Source organism: Hydractinia symbiolongicarpus, chromosome 4, assembly GCF_029227915.1.
Source record: "Hydractinia symbiolongicarpus strain clone_291-10 chromosome 4, HSymV2.1, whole genome shotgun sequence".
NCBI lineage: Eukaryota > Metazoa > Cnidaria > Hydrozoa > Anthoathecata > Hydractiniidae > Hydractinia > Hydractinia symbiolongicarpus.
Genome location: NC_079878.1, coordinates 8,668,418 through 8,686,133, shown reverse-complemented (window position 1 = coordinate 8,686,133; position 17,716 = coordinate 8,668,418). Strand labels below are relative to the sequence as shown.

General features: G+C 32.3%; 3 protein-coding genes across 8 annotated transcripts in view; 1 reads left to right on the top strand and 2 right to left on the bottom strand.

The window, feature by feature from the left end:
• The window catches only part of LOC130641099 (tensin-1-like), a 51,000-nt gene extending 43,252 nt beyond the window's left edge, over positions 1 to 7,748 (top strand). For all 6 annotated transcript variants that reach the window (XM_057447759.1, XM_057447757.1, XM_057447760.1 and 3 more), the window contains 8 exons: positions 344 to 580; positions 1,058 to 1,314; positions 3,707 to 3,799; positions 4,500 to 4,637; positions 5,333 to 5,509; positions 5,979 to 6,219; positions 6,296 to 6,409; positions 6,827 to 7,748. In XM_057447759.1, coding sequence (XP_057303742.1) covers positions 344 to 580; positions 1,058 to 1,314; positions 3,707 to 3,799; positions 4,500 to 4,637; positions 5,333 to 5,509; positions 5,979 to 6,219; positions 6,296 to 6,409; positions 6,827 to 6,965 — 1,396 coding nt within the window. In that variant the 3' untranslated portion in view covers positions 6,966 to 7,748. The remainder of the gene's footprint in view (positions 1 to 343; positions 581 to 1,057; positions 1,315 to 3,706; positions 3,800 to 4,499; positions 4,638 to 5,332; positions 5,510 to 5,978; positions 6,220 to 6,295; positions 6,410 to 6,826) is intronic.
• Positions 7,749 to 8,251: 503 nt separating this feature from the next.
• On the bottom strand, positions 8,252 to 13,504 carry LOC130641101 (m-AAA protease-interacting protein 1, mitochondrial-like). Its single transcript, XM_057447764.1, has 5 exons — positions 12,174 to 13,504; positions 11,789 to 11,860; positions 10,139 to 10,262; positions 9,338 to 9,452; positions 8,252 to 8,367 (listed from the first exon to the last, which is right to left on the bottom strand). The coding sequence occupies exons 1-5, from the start codon at positions 12,528 to 12,530 to the stop codon at positions 8,301 to 8,303; spliced, it is 735 nt and encodes a 244-aa protein (XP_057303747.1). The 5' UTR covers positions 12,531 to 13,504; the 3' UTR covers positions 8,252 to 8,300.
• Positions 13,505 to 13,644: 140 nt separating this feature from the next.
• Positions 13,645 to 17,331, bottom strand: LOC130641102 (uncharacterized). The gene is made up of 5 exons (XM_057447765.1): positions 17,041 to 17,331; positions 15,899 to 16,007; positions 15,501 to 15,588; positions 14,131 to 14,319; positions 13,645 to 13,862 (listed from the first exon to the last, which is right to left on the bottom strand). The coding sequence occupies exons 1-5, from the start codon at positions 17,165 to 17,167 to the stop codon at positions 13,725 to 13,727; spliced, it is 651 nt and encodes a 216-aa protein (XP_057303748.1). The 5' UTR covers positions 17,168 to 17,331; the 3' UTR covers positions 13,645 to 13,724.
• Positions 17,332 to 17,716: the final 385 nt, after the last annotated feature.

The window sequence follows — 17,716 nt, the reverse complement described above, 5'->3', positions numbered from 1 at the left end:
ATTTAAATATGTCATTTTATCTTTCTGTTTCTTTCGTCAATATTTAGATCAAGTGTTGTGATTTTTCTTTGTCGATATTTACTTTGTTCATTCATCTTCTGTTTTATGTTAAAGTGGTTTTTGCATGCACGTGTATTTTTATCTTTGATTTGCGACGTTTATATTTTATTTCTTTTTTTTCTCCATTTATAGTTTTTTTCTTTTTTTAGTTAAAAAAAGGAAAAGTGTAGTTGTAACCATATTGGGGGTTATAACTAGATCCACGTTTCCCACTAAGGTGGAAAGTGAAAATCACGAGTTTTCGAACTTTAAAAGTTACGTTTAGATTATTTTTTTCGTATAGTACTTTAACAGTGGTAGAAGAACATATCCAACCCGCGCATATACAACGAGAAGTCGAGTGTTTGAACGAAGATATATTCAAACATTTACTGGCTGACGATTTGAAGCGAACAAATGAAGTAGGAATGCCGACATATGTAATGCCGGCATATGACGACCGTTTGACGACGTCGAGTAACGAAGACGAAGTCCACATATCTGGCAACGTTTTACATCGAAAACAACCAAATACCAACACGTATGTCTTGTTTATTCAACTTTTTGAAAAGGAAACACAATGTCTTGGTTATTAAACTTTTAAGGCTATAAGTTTTGTTTAGATATATTTAATTCAGGAATTTAATAACGGCAGCTTCATTCGCCTTTTAGCGTTAAAGAAAATCTGGTAACTCAGACTAAGCGTGCGTAAAACCAAACAAGCTAATTTTTTCTGCATATTTTTGCCTATATTTTACTTTGCGGTGGGGTAACATTGTTCTTGTAGAATTTTTTATTTAATCGTTGCAAAATTTGTTTGTTTTTAGCTAAGTTGTTTTGTTATATATAAAAAAATTTTATTTATCTGCCTGCCCGTTTGTTTATCTGCAATTCGTAAGTAAATGTTAGAGAGTTTATAACATAAAGTTGTTCATAAGAAACAAAGGTGGAAGAAGGCCTAACATTCAGATTTAGTTCGAGTTAGTAGTTTATTAATATGCATGCTTTCCACTAACAGGATTAAAAAAAGCACTATAAAATCCTCATCACGAAGAGAAGAAAATCGCTATCTATCATCTGACACGGATCACTCGTTCGAGAATGGATATGGCGTTCACCTCGTCGACAAACCGACGTTTGAACGTGCTATGTCGTGTGGCAGTTCTGCAAGTGATGAACCATCGAGTCCAAGATCGCCTGGTAGATATGTTGGAACTCTAAGAACTCGAAGGCGAGGTGGATCTGGAAGTAGTAACTCGTCAATATCGTCTGCCGGTAAGTTTAATTGCTTAAAACCTTTGTTTTTTTATTGCGTAAGTAACTGAACTTCAATGGAAAGACGTTTTGTGTGAAAATATTCTTTGTGGAGATTTTTTTATGGAGATATGTTTCATGGAGATATGTTTCATGGAGATATGTTTCATAGAGATATGTTTCATGGGGATATGTTTTCATAGAGATATATTTCATGGAGATATGTTTTAATGGAGATATGTTTCATAGAGATATGTTTCATGGAGATATATTTGATGTAGATATGTTTCATAGAGATATGTTTCATAGAGATATGTTTCATGGGGATATGTTTTCATAGAGATATATTTCATGGAGATATGTTTTAATGGAGATATGTTTCATAGAGATATGTTTCATGGAGATATATTTGATGTAGATATGTTTCATAGAGATATGTTTCATGGAGATATGTTTCATGGGGATATGTTTCATAGAGATATGTTTAATGGAGATATGTTTCATGGAAATATATTTTACGGAGATAAAAAAATCGTCATTGGTCTATGAATACCACGTTCATACAAACTACATTTGACGATCTGACATGGTTTCTCTATCTAACCTGGTTTCCATATGATTTTAATCAATTATCTACATCTAAACTTTTTAATATATTCATGTTTACACAAATCCAATCACATGAGATGAAGATTCGAAGAGATTTTTACTGTAGACGTGAAGTCATATCAAATACAAGAATTGTTTATGCTTGTAATATGTTTTAATTGTTGTTGTTAATCTTCACATTCTTTTTGTATATTTAACATGGTCTGCTTGTCTCGTACAAAACCTTTACATTTTTGCACTAGTTAGAAAAAAATAGTTTACCCTTCATGGATTACTAACAATTATTTTCAATATAGTTGAATAATTAACCGGTCCCGAGTTTCTTCCAAGTATAGTCTTGCATTATAATATTCAATTTATTATTTTCTATAAACGATCTTTTCTTATCTTTATATTGTCTTTGCAACTATTTTGTTTATTTTTTCTATGTAAAAATAACAAATCGGGTTGATGATAACCATCTAACATCCCCTTAGTACAAATCTTATAACCACAACAACAACAACAACAAAATTCTTTTTATTTTTTCTGTTGCTTAATCTTGATGACGTGTGTTCTTTCTTTCTCTCCATTTGACGACAACGAAATTGTGGTAGCTATGTGGTCATGTGAGCAGGACAAAGCATATTTGTTTCAAAACCAGTATTTTTCACAAATTTTCACGTATTCATAAAATCTCTTTCGATAGTCTAATAACAGAACTTTATTCCTGATTGTAGAGAGTGCTTTATTTTGAGGTAAGTTTTAACTCGTCTGATCCAAGTTTTACTTTGTGTAACACAAGTCTTAACTCATCTAAGCCAAGTTTTACATAGACTAAAAAACACAGTACTATTCTACCTACTACACGGCGTGAAACGGAACCTATAACTGGTAGATTTGATAAAACAAATCTGGCTGTGTTATAGATTCTCCAAACTAATAAAAATCTTATCTTGGTGTCAGATTTCAGTCAAGGTGTGGTGGTGGAGTTTTGTGCCCAGCAGTTTCCTTCGTAATTTCAATCAAAAATGTTTTCTAGATGCGTTTACTAAGTTGAATTCTTGCGCTAGAATGGAAATATTATTGGAATAATGAATTATGTGCCAGAAGTTCTTTTTTCTTAGCTCCAAATATTACAATCCTATTTCTAAAAAAAAAACATTGGAAATACCACGTTAAAACTGAAAAATGCATTAAAATTTAGCAGGGTCATTATGACAAAGTGGAAACTACAAAGTCTCCATGATGTTGTTTCTCCTAACACTATTTACTCATCTTATTCGCTTAAAAAATATCTAGTTTTTCTTATATAATGTCATTTTAATTAATATTTGAGTTGTGCAGAGGAATATAGGAGGGAATATACTACCACAACATCCTCCTTCGCATAAATTTGCATGTTCTATAACCAACAAGCTTTTTTTTTGCAAAACCAGCAAACTGTGGGGAAGTGTATTTTTTCAATCAGATGCGAAGTGTCTTCATTTTCGCTTTTGTGTGAATTCAAAAACATTTATAATCTCTTCTAACAATATGATAATGATGGGAAGTCTTCAATAGCTTTTTTTTGCTTGTTGCAAATAGAGTCGTGTAAATGTTTGATCTACCGTCAATCGAGATGGTAAATTATTGATGTGTTTGCGGTTTCGATACTAACGGTTTCTTGAATCACGTGTATTTATACTGTATTGTTTTTAGTATTAACTCATTATTTATTTTTGTGATATATATTTTTTTCTCTTTTCATTGCTATGGAAGAAGAAATCTAAAAGGAAATATTTTCGTCTTCGTTGTAGCAACTTTAAAAATATGTTTCGTTTAGAATTATTTCACGAAGTTTCACGATACCCCTCGATAAAGTTCGAAAAGGATACGATGGGTTTATGGTATAAACCGAATATATCGCGCGACGAAGGTGAGCAACGGTTGTTGTTTCTTTGAGGGGAATTTTATCTGCGTTTCTTGAAGGGATTCCTACATTGAAAATGATACTTTGATATGTTGTGGAGGTTAAAACGTTGCTGTTTATCAAGTCCTTAATGATTTTTAAAATTATTTTTTCGTTTTGAAGGTTTTCAAGGTTAAATTTAAAAACCTGAGAACTTATGTCATAAGTACTTTTCTGCTAACGTTACATTTCTATCTTTAATTAAAAGACGAGATCACAAACTTCACATATGTCAAGACATTATCAAAAGCATAAGTCCACACTGCTAAAAAATTTGATATTTTGCAAGTTTGCAAGATTTTTAAATTATGCATTTATGCTTACTACCTTATGACATCATCAATGATGATGTCATAAGGTCAGCTGGAAATCTTCGAAGCTGAATAAGAACGAAAAAATATTTTTTAAAAATTCCAAAAGACTTCATAAACAACATTTTATTCTTTTTAACATACGAAAATATCATTTACAATGAAGTAATTCGTTTACTTTCAAATAAAAACTTTAAATGGGAATGAATGTGTTTAAATTTTTTATATGCAAAACACAGTTATGTTATAATAGAAATATAGAATGTTTCCTCTTTCTGTGATGCAAAATTTTTTTTTAATTTTGAGAGGTCTGGTACGAATAAACAGGCATATCATTGGTTAACTTCTTCTTTTAGCTACGAGCTTATTGCGAGAGAAGAAACCTGGTGCATTTGTTGTGCGAGACAGCCAGTCCTATGAAGGAGCGTTTGGTTTAGCTGTGAAAGTGGAAACTCCCCCACTGGGTGTTCTTCAACAAGTGGGAGGTGACCTTTGTAAGTTTTCTTCCTTCCTGTTTCAACAAGAAAAAATATCTCACAAATATCTACATATTTCTGTGGTTCTTGTTTGTGTGACGTCACATATTGTGGTTATTAAAACAATAGAAATGACGTCATGTTTGTTTATTTGCTCTTCTCATAGAGGGAGCACACACCCTAGTTAATATAATGTCCCGTCGTAATTCGGTTTGCTTGTTTTTTTAAATACTTTCTATGGGGTTTGTAGTGTCTTTTTACCTTTTAAACTTTCTATTTGTCTATGTGCCTAAAAACCGTAGAATATGGCAAAAATATAGCAAAAAAAGAACTTGATAACTTGAAGTATTAAAAAAAAAATAGAAGGCACCCTAAATATTATTGCCGCCGTTCTTCGAAAGAAGTAGTCTTATTGGTCAAACATTTAAACGCAATCGTATTGGTCAACATTAAAAATGCGATGTTATTGAATAAACATTAAAACGCAATCTTATTGGCTAAACATTAAGTGATACTAAAGTTCCCCTTTTTTTTATTCATTCATGCATTTGTTATGTGTTTTATTAGTAATTTTTGAAGGTTCTGCGCATATATGCTAGCGAAGTTGCTTTGCATGTGTATTGGCCTTTTATATAATGCATGCGTTTTTCAATCTTAAGAGAAAGCCAACATACCTCAATACCATATAGATAATCAGTCACATTTTTTTTTAGCTAAAATTGATTTGGATAACGAACTAGTTCGCCACTTCTTGATCGAACCGTGCAAAAAAGGCGTCCGATTAAAGGGTAGTAACAACGAACCAGCTTTCCCAAGCTTGGTAGCATTGATCTATCAACATACGTTGACTAAAATGGCGCTTCCTGTACCTCTCATCATTCCCGAGATGGGTGAGTGATAGATCGATTTTCTTTATAATGAATTTCATAACTTAAACACAGCCTGCGTGATGAATTTAATTCACAATCCAATGTAAGTAAGTAAATGTAAGTGAGTAAATAACAAAAAAATCTAATGTCTATGGAGATTCCATCCTAATGGCTGTCTCTTCCTCCCCTCTAACTGTAACTATGTTACATTACCACCAGAGATACAAATATCATTGCTCTAACTTGCTTGCCTGCCACACAAGTTGGTTAGCGCTCAGTAGATAGCACCAAATGGGCTGACAACCTACATTTAAAGTGTGTCGGAGTGGGGACTCCAACGTGAAACCTTGTAATTACAAGCCAAATGCGCTACCATTACACCATCTCCGCATAACCGCGTAACCCTAACCCTAGCTTCGAATTATTACGGCTTACATTTTCTGTTCGTAACTTTCTATGCATGATTGCAAATATTTTAATTTTTCTATAGACTCCGTCGACGGTGCAGCGAACGGTATGAAATCCTCTCTCACTGAATCTCAACTACTAGAGAAAGGCGCTGCGTGTAATTTAGTTTATCTTGGAGCTGTCGGCGTCGAATCGCTAACTGGCGACGGTGCCGTGCATTACGCGATGAACAAAGTAACGTCGCAAAATATGACGCAAAAAACAACCACCATTAATATCAAGGTGAACCAACAAGGAATCACTTTAACTGATAATCAGAGGAGGTATGGAAACTAAAATTTCGTATAGCAATATGAATAACTTCGTCATGTGTTCACAATATTGTTTTTTTCGTTTCAGACTTTTCTTCCGTCGTCACTACCAAATGGCAAACGTCATACACTGTGGTGTCGATCCAAAAGGACGACAAATAAATTTAAAACCGATTATCGGAGACGTCGATCGGGAAGTCGGGTAAGTGTGCATCAAATTTTCAGAACAATCGTTAATAAATTAGGTGGCTACGCCTGGTTGACACGTGGGATATGGATATCGTAGTCACGCTGCCTAAAGCTAGAAAATTCATTTCAAGGAAGGTTTTAATCTGCACCTTTAAAAACCATTATAATATTATAGTATTAAAAAAATAAGTCACATTCTGAGAATTAGGCTTCGTAGTCGCGAATGTTAAATAAGAAACAGCTCTGAAACTTTCGATAAAATATATTTACCATTACGCCGCTCTGTTGCGACTATGACAACACCTTTTAAAAAATACAGACATAATGCAATGCTTGGAGTCAGCCAACGAAGCATCAACCGTAACTGATAGCAAAGGTTTTAACTGTACCACACAAGTTTATGTTAATTTTTCAAAACATTATTTTTTAGCTGTTTTGGTTTCGTCGTTCGTAAACAATCAAATAATTCTCAAAATGAATGTCACATATGCGCTGAAATGGATCCTGATCAACCAGCATCTGCAGTTATCAACTTCATTCACAAAGCTATGAGATATGCTAAGGTCTGATTATAATTTATGGGAAGTGTAACCATGGTTCGAGATGCTAAACAATCGGATGGAACGAGGTCGGAAAATTGCGGAAAATACGACAGCTGATTATGACATTTCATGCCTGATACGTATATAGAGCTTGAGAGAACTACATAGACTTACAGTCGTTAAAATCACGCCAATGTGGGTGCACTGATATAAATTGTTCATGATGTCTCGTCATATACAGTTGGTTCTATTTTAATTTATAACAGCGTTTTATATTTTTTCAGTTATTTTTTGTATATTTTTCATGAGTAATGTATTATATTTATATATCTTCTTAAAATTAACCTCGGGTAGAATGCCATGGCAACAATATTTTAGCACCAGGCTGAGTCTACTGCTCCATAAAATTATATCCCAAAAATGTTTTTCCCTAAATATATTTTATCTTAAAATTATTTATAAACATATTCCCTTCTCTAAAGAAAGTGTTTTGTATTTTAAACTGCAATTTCATATTGCTAGTGCAACCTCGTTTCTAGTCCCATCTCTTTTAATCCAGCATGTGAATGGTTAAGTTATCTGAGGAGAAAAAAGGCGATTTAAGTATGAGGTTGTCTCTTCCTGTTTAAATTTAAACTTTAAAATTTTCACTGTCTCTTATATCTAAACAAAAAAAAATCAAGGTTAGCAACTTTGTTTCCAGACTTCCGAAACAGGAGTGAAATGATCTTTGTAAAACGTATTTATTGTAAATATCATTTGAAATTTAAAGAGCTTATTTTTATAAACATTTATTTTAAGTATCGACGACATTTTTTCTTTTTCTTTGACGCAACCCTCCCCAGAGCGTGGTTTACACGAACAATTTAAATCGGAACAAAACGCTCTCTTTAATATCCAAACCTTTTACTGCCAATTTCCACATGGCGTTGTGAGGGCGGGCGATAAAGGACTGGAGGAGTATTCTATGCTACTTTTTTCAAAAAACTGGGGATTAAATCTGTTTTTTTTTTGCCAAGTTAAACACAACTCGGTAAACTTAAAACTTTCATTTGCGAGATATGTTCTCACAGCTCTTTTACAAATCTTTTTTAGGGAGACAAATTTTTGCTCGCAAAAGTTTCTACTCCTAAAGTATGTATGTTTTTTTACATTGCACTTTCTTCGAAGAATTATTTTGCTCCCACATCACGTGACCACAACCCCTTCTGACATTATCAAAATACTCTTGCATTGATTTAACTTAAAGAACCTGCGCAATAATCAACTAAATTTAAAAGAACCCCTGATTAAACATAAAATAAAATCGTCAATTTAACCTACGGTGTGTATTTAACAAAAATATTACGAATTTACATTTTTCTAAGCATGTTCTAGACGATCAACTAGCCAATATGATTCGACACCTGCAGTATATTCGCGACGAAATCTAAAACACGAAGAAAAATACTTCAGAATCAGAAACTTTTACGAACTTGCAACTTTTTTTTAAGTTTGCAACTCCTGGGATGTTTTTATTTCTCGCCTGTCACAGAAGACGCTGATAAACTTGCTGTCCTAAGGAAATGAAATTTTTTCTTGTAGAAGTATCCGTAATTAGCAAATTGAAGTTAGGCAAAAGTTTAAAAAATCCATAAAAATAACTACGTCGCCAGCAAAATTTTTGCTTTTTTCGTACTTCCACTTTCTGTGGAATGAAAGCCACTGATTTTTGTTGTTTTTTTTAAAAAATTTATTTCAGACAAAAAATAAATGATTTCGTTTCTACCAAAATATACTCCGCATAGAGATGGGACCATGCATACACAAAAACTTCTTTCTCAAATAATTTGTTCCCTTAGCGTACATTTCTGGCGATATATTTTTCGATAATAGAATAAAGAAGTTTAGAACACATATTTACGAGAACTCAACTGCCGTAATTTCGTAAAAAGAAACATCCTAGCAGATAATAGGAAAATGCGCTCACTTAGCAGATACCATCGTCTTTCACTGGGAAAGCCAATTTAGACGTTAACCGGATTTTTAAATATAGAAGGAGTCAAATATCTGCGATGGAGTTACCGCAGATACAAGTCAAAACGTTTAGTTAAAAGCAATTTCGCCGAATTCAAATTCTCAAATGACAAAAAGAAGTACGTTTTGTGGTAGCTAGTTCAATTCTAGGTTTATAAAACTTACGATGGCTTTGTCATGGTATAATGCAAAAATGTTAAATTAGAATGGCATAATGAAGGAAATTAGCGGAAAATTGTACCGTTTAAAAACTAAAAAAATTTATTTCACGAAAAGGAAGCAAAACCATGAATTCATTTGAAGAAGGAATTTTATTAAATTGAATTCTTAAACTTTATAGTCCATGACTCATGTAAGTAAACCTAGTTAAGAAATTAACTTACGAATATTTTAGTATTCTAGTGCGAGTAGCTATAATATCAATATTTCCAAATGTTTTTGTCACAGCTTCTTTGGCCGTACAGATACATACAACTAGAACATACGCCCATTTACGCCCTAAAAAACAAGTAAGATATGAAAAAATTGCAGATGCAATGTAAAGACTCAGATAACGCACAGCTTTTGTGAACGGCCTTGCCCTTAAAACATTTACGGTAAAAATTTTAAAAATTGAGTTTCCAAGTTTATTGAATATTATGACAATTAAAAATTCACTTTTTATAAACAAAACTGAAAGCAATAGAATATCAAGTAACCACCAAACAACATCTTTAATCTCAGTTTTTTAAAACTTAAGACATGGAACCGAGATCTTTTTTGTTTTGCATTCCTATAGCTATGTTTTACATAAAAAACAAAACAATTTTGAAAAATAAATGTGTATTTTTGTCAATTACTTCTATTACTTCCCCCTAATTCATTACATTTATCATCGTCGTCTACAAACTTAACACTACTAACACCGAAGGCACACCATAACCTGCAGTAAATTGTAATAAAACAGTGAAGTAGAGATAAAAACTGTTTCTTGCAAAAACCTATAAGTTAAGTGCTTGCGAATTTTGTCGTACATGGGTGTCAGTGACAAATTTAGAAAATTTAGACACGGGACTCGACTCAAATTATATTCACAATCACTGACAGGATACTGTAATATACCAGTACTCTAACTTACAAAAATATAGGTTTTAGCATACGATCTTGCAAAACATTGTATTGCAACGAAACATCTCAAAACTAACCTTCATCGCCATATTCGAAATCAACATCCTTCATAGAAATATTCACGAAATCTGACTCATCAACACGTAATGAAGATGAACTCTTCTTGGCATTAAAATACAGCTGACGGCTGGCCGACATGCCCTTAATACAAAACGCAGGTACATCATCGGCTTAATACAAAACACAAGTACATCAGCAACTTAGTACAACCAAAATTACATCAGCGGGTTAATACAAAACACAAGTACATCAGCGACTTAATACAAAACACAAGTACATCAGCGACTTAATACAAAACACAAGTACATCAGCAACTTAGTACAACCAAAATTACATCAGCGGGTTAATACAAAACACAAGTACATCAGCGACTTAATACAAAACACAAGTACATCAGCGACTTAATACAAAACACAAGTACATCAGCAACTTAGTACAACCAAAATTACATCAGCGGGTTAATACAAAACACAAGTACATCAGCGACTTAATACAAAACACAAGTACATCAGCGACTTAATACAAAACACAAGTACATCAGCGACTTAATACAAAACACAAGTACATTAGCGACTTAATACAAAACACAATTACATCAGCGGGTTAATACAAACACAAGTACATCAGCGGGTTAATACAAACACAAGTACATCAGCGGGTTAATAAAAAACACAAGTACATCAGCGACTTAGTACAAAACACAAATACATTAGCGACTTAATACAAAACACAAGTACATCAGCGGGTTAATACAAACACAAGTACATCAGCGGGCTAATACAAACACAAGTACATCAGCGACTTAATACAAAACACAAGTACATCAGCGGGCTAATACAAACACAAGTACATCAGCAACTTAGTACAACCAAAATTACATCAGCGGGTTAATACAAAACACAAGTACATCAGCGACTTAATACAAAACACAAGTACATCAGCGACTTAATACAAAACACAAGTACATCAGCAACTTAGTACAACCAAAATTACATCAGCGGGTTAATACAAAACACAAGTACATCAGCGACTTAATACAAAACACAAGTACATCAGCGACTTAATACAAAACACAAGTACATCAGCAACTTAGTACAACCAAAATTACATCAGCGGGTTAATACAAAACACAAGTACATCAGCGACTTAATACAAAACACAAGTACATCAGCGACTTAATACAAAACACAAGTACATCAGCGACTTAATACAAAACACAAGTACATTAGCGACTTAATACAAAACACAATTACATCAGCGGGTTAATACAAACACAAGTACATCAGCGGGTTAATACAAACACAAGTACATCAGCGGGTTAATAAAAAACACAAGTACATCAGCGACTTAGTACAAAACACAAATACATTAGCGACTTAATACAAAACACAAGTACATCAGCGGGTTAATACAAACACAAGTACATCAGCGGGCTAATACAAACACAAGTACATCAGCGACTTAATACAAAACACAAGTACATCAGCGGGCTAATACAAACACAAGTACATCAGCGACTTAATACAAAACACAAGTACATCAGCGGGTTAATACAAACACAAGTACATCTGCGACTTAATACAAAACAGAAGTATATCAGCGACTTAATACAAAACACAAGTTCATTACCAACTTAATACAAAACACAAGTACATGTGCTAACGTACCTCAGGTGTAAGGACTTCATTTAAACCAGTAAAGTTACCATCTGAAAGATGATTGGACACAAAAACAATAGCCTATAATTAAATATAAAATTATCAACAAACAACAGGATAGATTCCTTGTCATCTAATATATTTGAACCAAATTGTTATTTTTTAAAATTTAATTAGCGGACAGAACATTTTGCCATTAAGCATAGCATATTTTTTCATTTAAGTTGGTAGATTCCCTTGGTGAAAGATAAAATCATGAAAGTACATTTTTTGATGTTCTGCAAAATAGAGCCTAGTGAAACTTGTAATGGCAGGTTTTAAAAGTTTCTCCGGATTCCTTGGGATCAAGAGGTCTCTTTGGAAACAAAATAAAAACGCAACAACAAAAAATTACCTGTTTGGCTCCAGCAATAAATTGATCTTCTCGAAAGTCACGGTCGAAATAGGTCTGCATTAAAAATAACTTAATTTTCAACGAAATATATTTTATGGGATTGCTAAATGTTAAAACTTTGGTTTGAAACTTTTTCTCTGTGTTATGTCTCGTTTTGGATACATGAAGTTGTCTGGTAATAAAGACCAACTTAGGTTGTCTATTATTATCACATGTCTTTCGATTCGCTGCCAAGCAACAGCATGACATAATATTTCTTGTGCAAACACCACGTCTTAAGTATAAAAACAACGTCGACGTATCCTTCTTGGTCTGTTGAAGACAAGATTTCCATACTTGAGATAATAACAAACTCATTTTAAGATCCAACTTTTCTATTTCTTTTCGATGCTGCTAATTTGACTATGACATCCTTATGTATATCACTACAAGTTATATTGACGAAAAAATGAAAGTAAATTTAGAGATATGTATTTTTAATGTCCTGACCAACATTGATACCTTAAAAACAGTGGACAGAAAAAGCCTAACATTTTGAACAGAAAATGGATGTACAGTGATTGTACGATAAATAAGCAATTAATTGTTATATAGCGAATTCTGCGGTTAAAGATTGTTTCAAGGTTGCTTTGTTAATCAGATACTTTTTCAAAGAAAGCTAATTTGTTATAAATAAGACAAAGGAAAAACGATTTCTCATCGAAATTATTTTCAGAAAAACAGAACACTTTCTCAGGCTACTTAATTTTTCAAAGGACTAATTTTGTTGCCAATTCTTTATAAAAAATAGCAAGTAGTTTCTATAAATAATTGCTTCAGAAAAAGAAATGATTCAATTATTATTTGCAGTTATATATGAAAATTGACTTTATTTGAAAGGATAAAGCTTCGGTTTAAAGCAACTACTTATAAAAAACTAAGATTTTTCTTGTTAGTTTATCTGCAACTCCCAGTGATGAGGACTGCAGATTGAGCCGCTCACTGCCAGACACTAAATGCAAATGCAAGGATGTTCTTATTTGCAGTTTAGTGTAGCATGATGAAAATGAGAAGCAATCGTGACGTTTGTCAAAATTTGAAAGGTAGCTTCTGTTTGCTGTGATCAACTTTTAAAAGCAGAAAAATACTCACAATACCTATTAATATCTATACTTGTGAATTTATAGAAAGTTATGCAAATAAATATAGGATTCCGGAGAAAACAGCATACAGTAGATAAAGGGAGTATAAAAGCAATGATGGTCTTGCATTTTACACAAAGTAAAGGACGAAAAAATGTATTTATTTCATTGTGGGGCAAAGTTACTTCCCTTGATTACAGTAAAACTATAAGTGCGTGGAATGAAATGTTCAGAAAAAGACAAATCTGTAAAAAAGAAAAGTAAATCACAAGAAAGATTGGACAATCAAAGAATTTGTAAGCATATATTATATAATGTATAAAACTTGATTTAACGCAAGTGCTTAAAAATTTTGTAATAAATATTATTATGTGTATTTCTAATCATAAATAGCATTTTTCCTTTTATATATTAAAAAAAGCCTAATATTTTAGTTACAGACGTTGTTGATTGTTTTTTTAAAAAGTGACATTAACAATGGCTTGTGCTTACACTGCTCAATGATATCCCAAACCTTCTCACGCAAACTCATATGAATCTTTTCCACTGACAGTCTAGCATCAATTACCTAAAACAAAGACAACATTTTATTAACTGCTTCCTCACTATGTTTATTTTGCCAATTTTAGGTCATAGTAAAAATACTCTTGAAATTTTGAATTCAAGTGCTAAAAATGTATTAAAGTGGCAAACAGAGAATACTAATACAGACATTCTAATTTCAAACAAGATGGGAAAAAAATGAGTTGCTTTGAACATTCTTGTTTAACCAGAAAGGTTAATGAACAACATTTTATATTTGCACGGATATAATTAATAATGATAAAAACAAGTACCCTCCAGGAATCATCTTTTAAGGTTAAAAATAATTGCTGCACTTTCTTTTGAAAATCAGACACTTCATAACGCTCACCACCAAAACCACCCCTGTTGCTTGCTTCATCTACACTAATGTCCATGTAAAATACTGCGTCTGGTTGTGGTAAACCTGTGTCACATGATTTGCACCACTCCACATCTAAACCCTAAAATGCAGCATTATCATTTCTTCAGGACAAATACTGTTATCAAAAAAGATTTAATGAACTATACACAGCAATTATATAGAAGTAATTTTGGAACTGACAGTCTATTTGATTAATATAAAAATACAAATACATATATGAAGAAAGTGGTTAGTTCACTCATTCAGGGTGAACACTCAAAAAATAGCAGACAAAAGTAGGAAAGATTATCTCATTTAGAGTTATTGATTAATCTATAAACATTTTTATACAAAACCAAATAATGGTAGAAAAAGGATAGTCATTTTTTTATATTTTAAGATCTTAAGGATTGTCAAAAGAGCATATGTGGTTTACAGAGTAGTGAGCACGCTATCATTTTAAGACTTTCAAAGATTTGGTGATGAATCGATTGATGTGTCCGTTAGCAATGTGTTTAACATTTATTTTGAACATACAGATCTCAAAGTTATAGACCGTCACTAACAATTTAAAAGGCCGTGAATGAGGAAACTACCATCATTTTTGCATATTTCCTTGCAAAGGATTTGAATTGATATCCTAAGGATCAATTTAGGAATTATCACGTAAATTATAACTAGAAGTAATTACATATAAATTGGAAACGTTATACTCATATCTTTTATAACTCTAGCAGTGCCATGCAGAGAGATAAAGCCAACATTGGCTTTATCTCTCTGCAAAAAAACTCTGAACAGAACAATCTAGCTTAGGAAAGCAACATTAGTTTGTGCTGACAGTGTCTCATTGTTGAATGCATTTCGCATTGAAGAGAATCTAAGGTGCTAAATGATGTCGAACGTATGTTTTTAAGTTCAAAAATATGGACATTTTAATATCATGCTCAAGTTATGATGTCATGTTGGCCCCACAGAAATTGTCATATTATTAGTCGCAATTTCTGTAAGTTTGAATTTTTTCACAGGATGCAAATAATGACACCAGAAAATAAAAATGACAATTCGAGATTGTGTTTTGATGTGCTTTCTTGTTGTGCATTTTCATTTCAATGTGTCAAATCTTATGTCATTGATGGCGTTAAAGATACTGTGCTGAATGCTATTAATGGTTTATTTTTGACCGTGTTGTGGTTGATTACTGATATGTTCTACATAATGAATCTAAATAAAATTATATAAATGCTTACAAATTTTCTTTTAAAAAAGAACAATAACACTAACCTTAGCAGCAGTAAATGCTACACCTGAGTACGCATATCTATCTACAATGAGAGTGACACCACTTTTAAGTTTTTCATTTATCAAAGGTCTAAAAAAAATTCATAGGGTTAGCTAAAAATAAAATATTGGACCTAAAAAGCTTTTAATTTTAACAATTAAAAGGTTATTGTTTAAACACTATGTAAATAAATTGACTAAATTAGAACTAAAAGTTACAGTTGAAGAGATGACAGAAGGATTCTCAAGTATTTTACTTTTTACATTTGCATGTAAAAAATATTTTGTATATGTTGAAAAAAAACCAAAAATTTGTACCACTTTATAACCACCCAAGAATGAACATTTTGTGGAGGTGTGTCAGTCACCAAGTAAAAATCATAAAAAACTTTTAAACTCACACTAATTCCCATCTGTTAGCCGAAAATAACAAATGTACAGCTCGATCGTGCAGTTCTGTTTCTTTTGCAATGTAACTGTTGATTACTTGCCCAATTGCAGTCGATCGTTCTACATTGAAAAAAATAATGTCATATAAGATCAATATGCAAATCTAATTGCAAGAGTCAGTGAAGCCCCTCCAGTGGTTAAAATATAAGACCCTATACATTATATACCTTCAAAAAAGCTCCTGGTGTTTATATTCTGAAAAATAATTTTAGGGTGGGGCATGGAGTAAGTATTTTTTAAACTTCTATCGTTGTAAAGAGCTTGAACACTGATTACAATAATGTATAGGATCTTCTGTTTCCTATATCAACTTCTCGCTTTAGGTGAGTTATTCCCACTTTGAACAATTTGATCATTTTTGGAAAACACAGGAAAGATCAGCTACTTCTATTTCTTTTCAAATTTTATAATGACTTTACTATTTACAACTTTATTGACCTAACTTTGTCAACGTTAATGCAATGACTTTGTTCATTGAAAATTGCAAAAAAGGTTCTGGTGTATTGCTAGATAAGGTTAACTGTACCAAGAATAGGCTTGGTAGGTGTCAAACAGTCATTTCACAATCAAAATTAATCTTAAATTGTTCAGTTTTTTTAAATCACCTTTAGCTTTTTTAAAAAAATACAGACAAACCATCATACATCTAGTAATTGTTTTCAAAAATAAACTGCCAATGTACTGATGATGTTCATCATAATAAGCAGCTTGGATACAATGAATTTTATTATTAAGGGGATTCCTGCCTAAAAATGGTTTTTATATGTCGTGAAGAACAAAAAGTTATTTATCAAGTGTTTTGGAATTTTTTAAAAATCTTATTTTGTTCTCAAGATATTACGCTTCAAAGATTCCCAGCTGACCTTATGGCATCATCATTGATTTTCCCCATGGTTCTAAAAACGAAACAGAAAGTTCCCATTTTAGGCCTAACAACAGTTATTTAGACCTAACAAGGGTTATTTAGCATTTTGGAATTCCTGGACATCATTGAGTTATAGCAAAAAGAAAATTTAGAGTGAATTTACCCAATAGGGATAGGGTTACAAAAAATTAGGATAAAAACAATTATAAATGTAGAAACATGTATCACCTGGAAATCTCCACAGTTCAGCTTGTTGTCCATTGTTCTGCAAATAGTCAACTAACTTCTTGCATTGTGTGCTCTTTCCACTTCTATCACAACCTTCTAATATGATTAGTGCACCTCGGGTTGTCATAACTTCTTGACAGGAAACAGAAACTATGTTTTATTATATACAATAATACCAAAAAAACTAAAAACACTATTTCTCATAAGAACCAAAGTCTTATATATATTCACCACTTGTTTTTGTTTGTTTTTTAGTGCTTTAAAGGTTCTAAAAGGATACAAAGAATCCTTGTCTAACACAATGTTAGATTAACAACAAAACATATTTTAGTTCATTTTAGCAGATTCAGAGTAGCAAACAGAACATTCGTTTTTGAAAAAACATATCTAGAAGATATCTAGGATAATTTCACATTTCTAATTAGTCATTTGGTAAACAAAAGGAAGCAAGCAAATTGAAAATTTCACTTTCAAGGTATTTTTTCTGATATTCTTAGTAACAGAAGATGCTTGTTAAAAAGTCTTAATTAAAAACAATTCAACAACCAGCCCTTAAAATTGTCTTTTTCAGATACATTTTCAGTGCCAATATTCCCAAAAGCTACACTCATTTTTTAAAAAACTCATTAAAATCTAACCTGTTGCTGACTGTTCTTAGTCTTTTTGGCCTGATTGG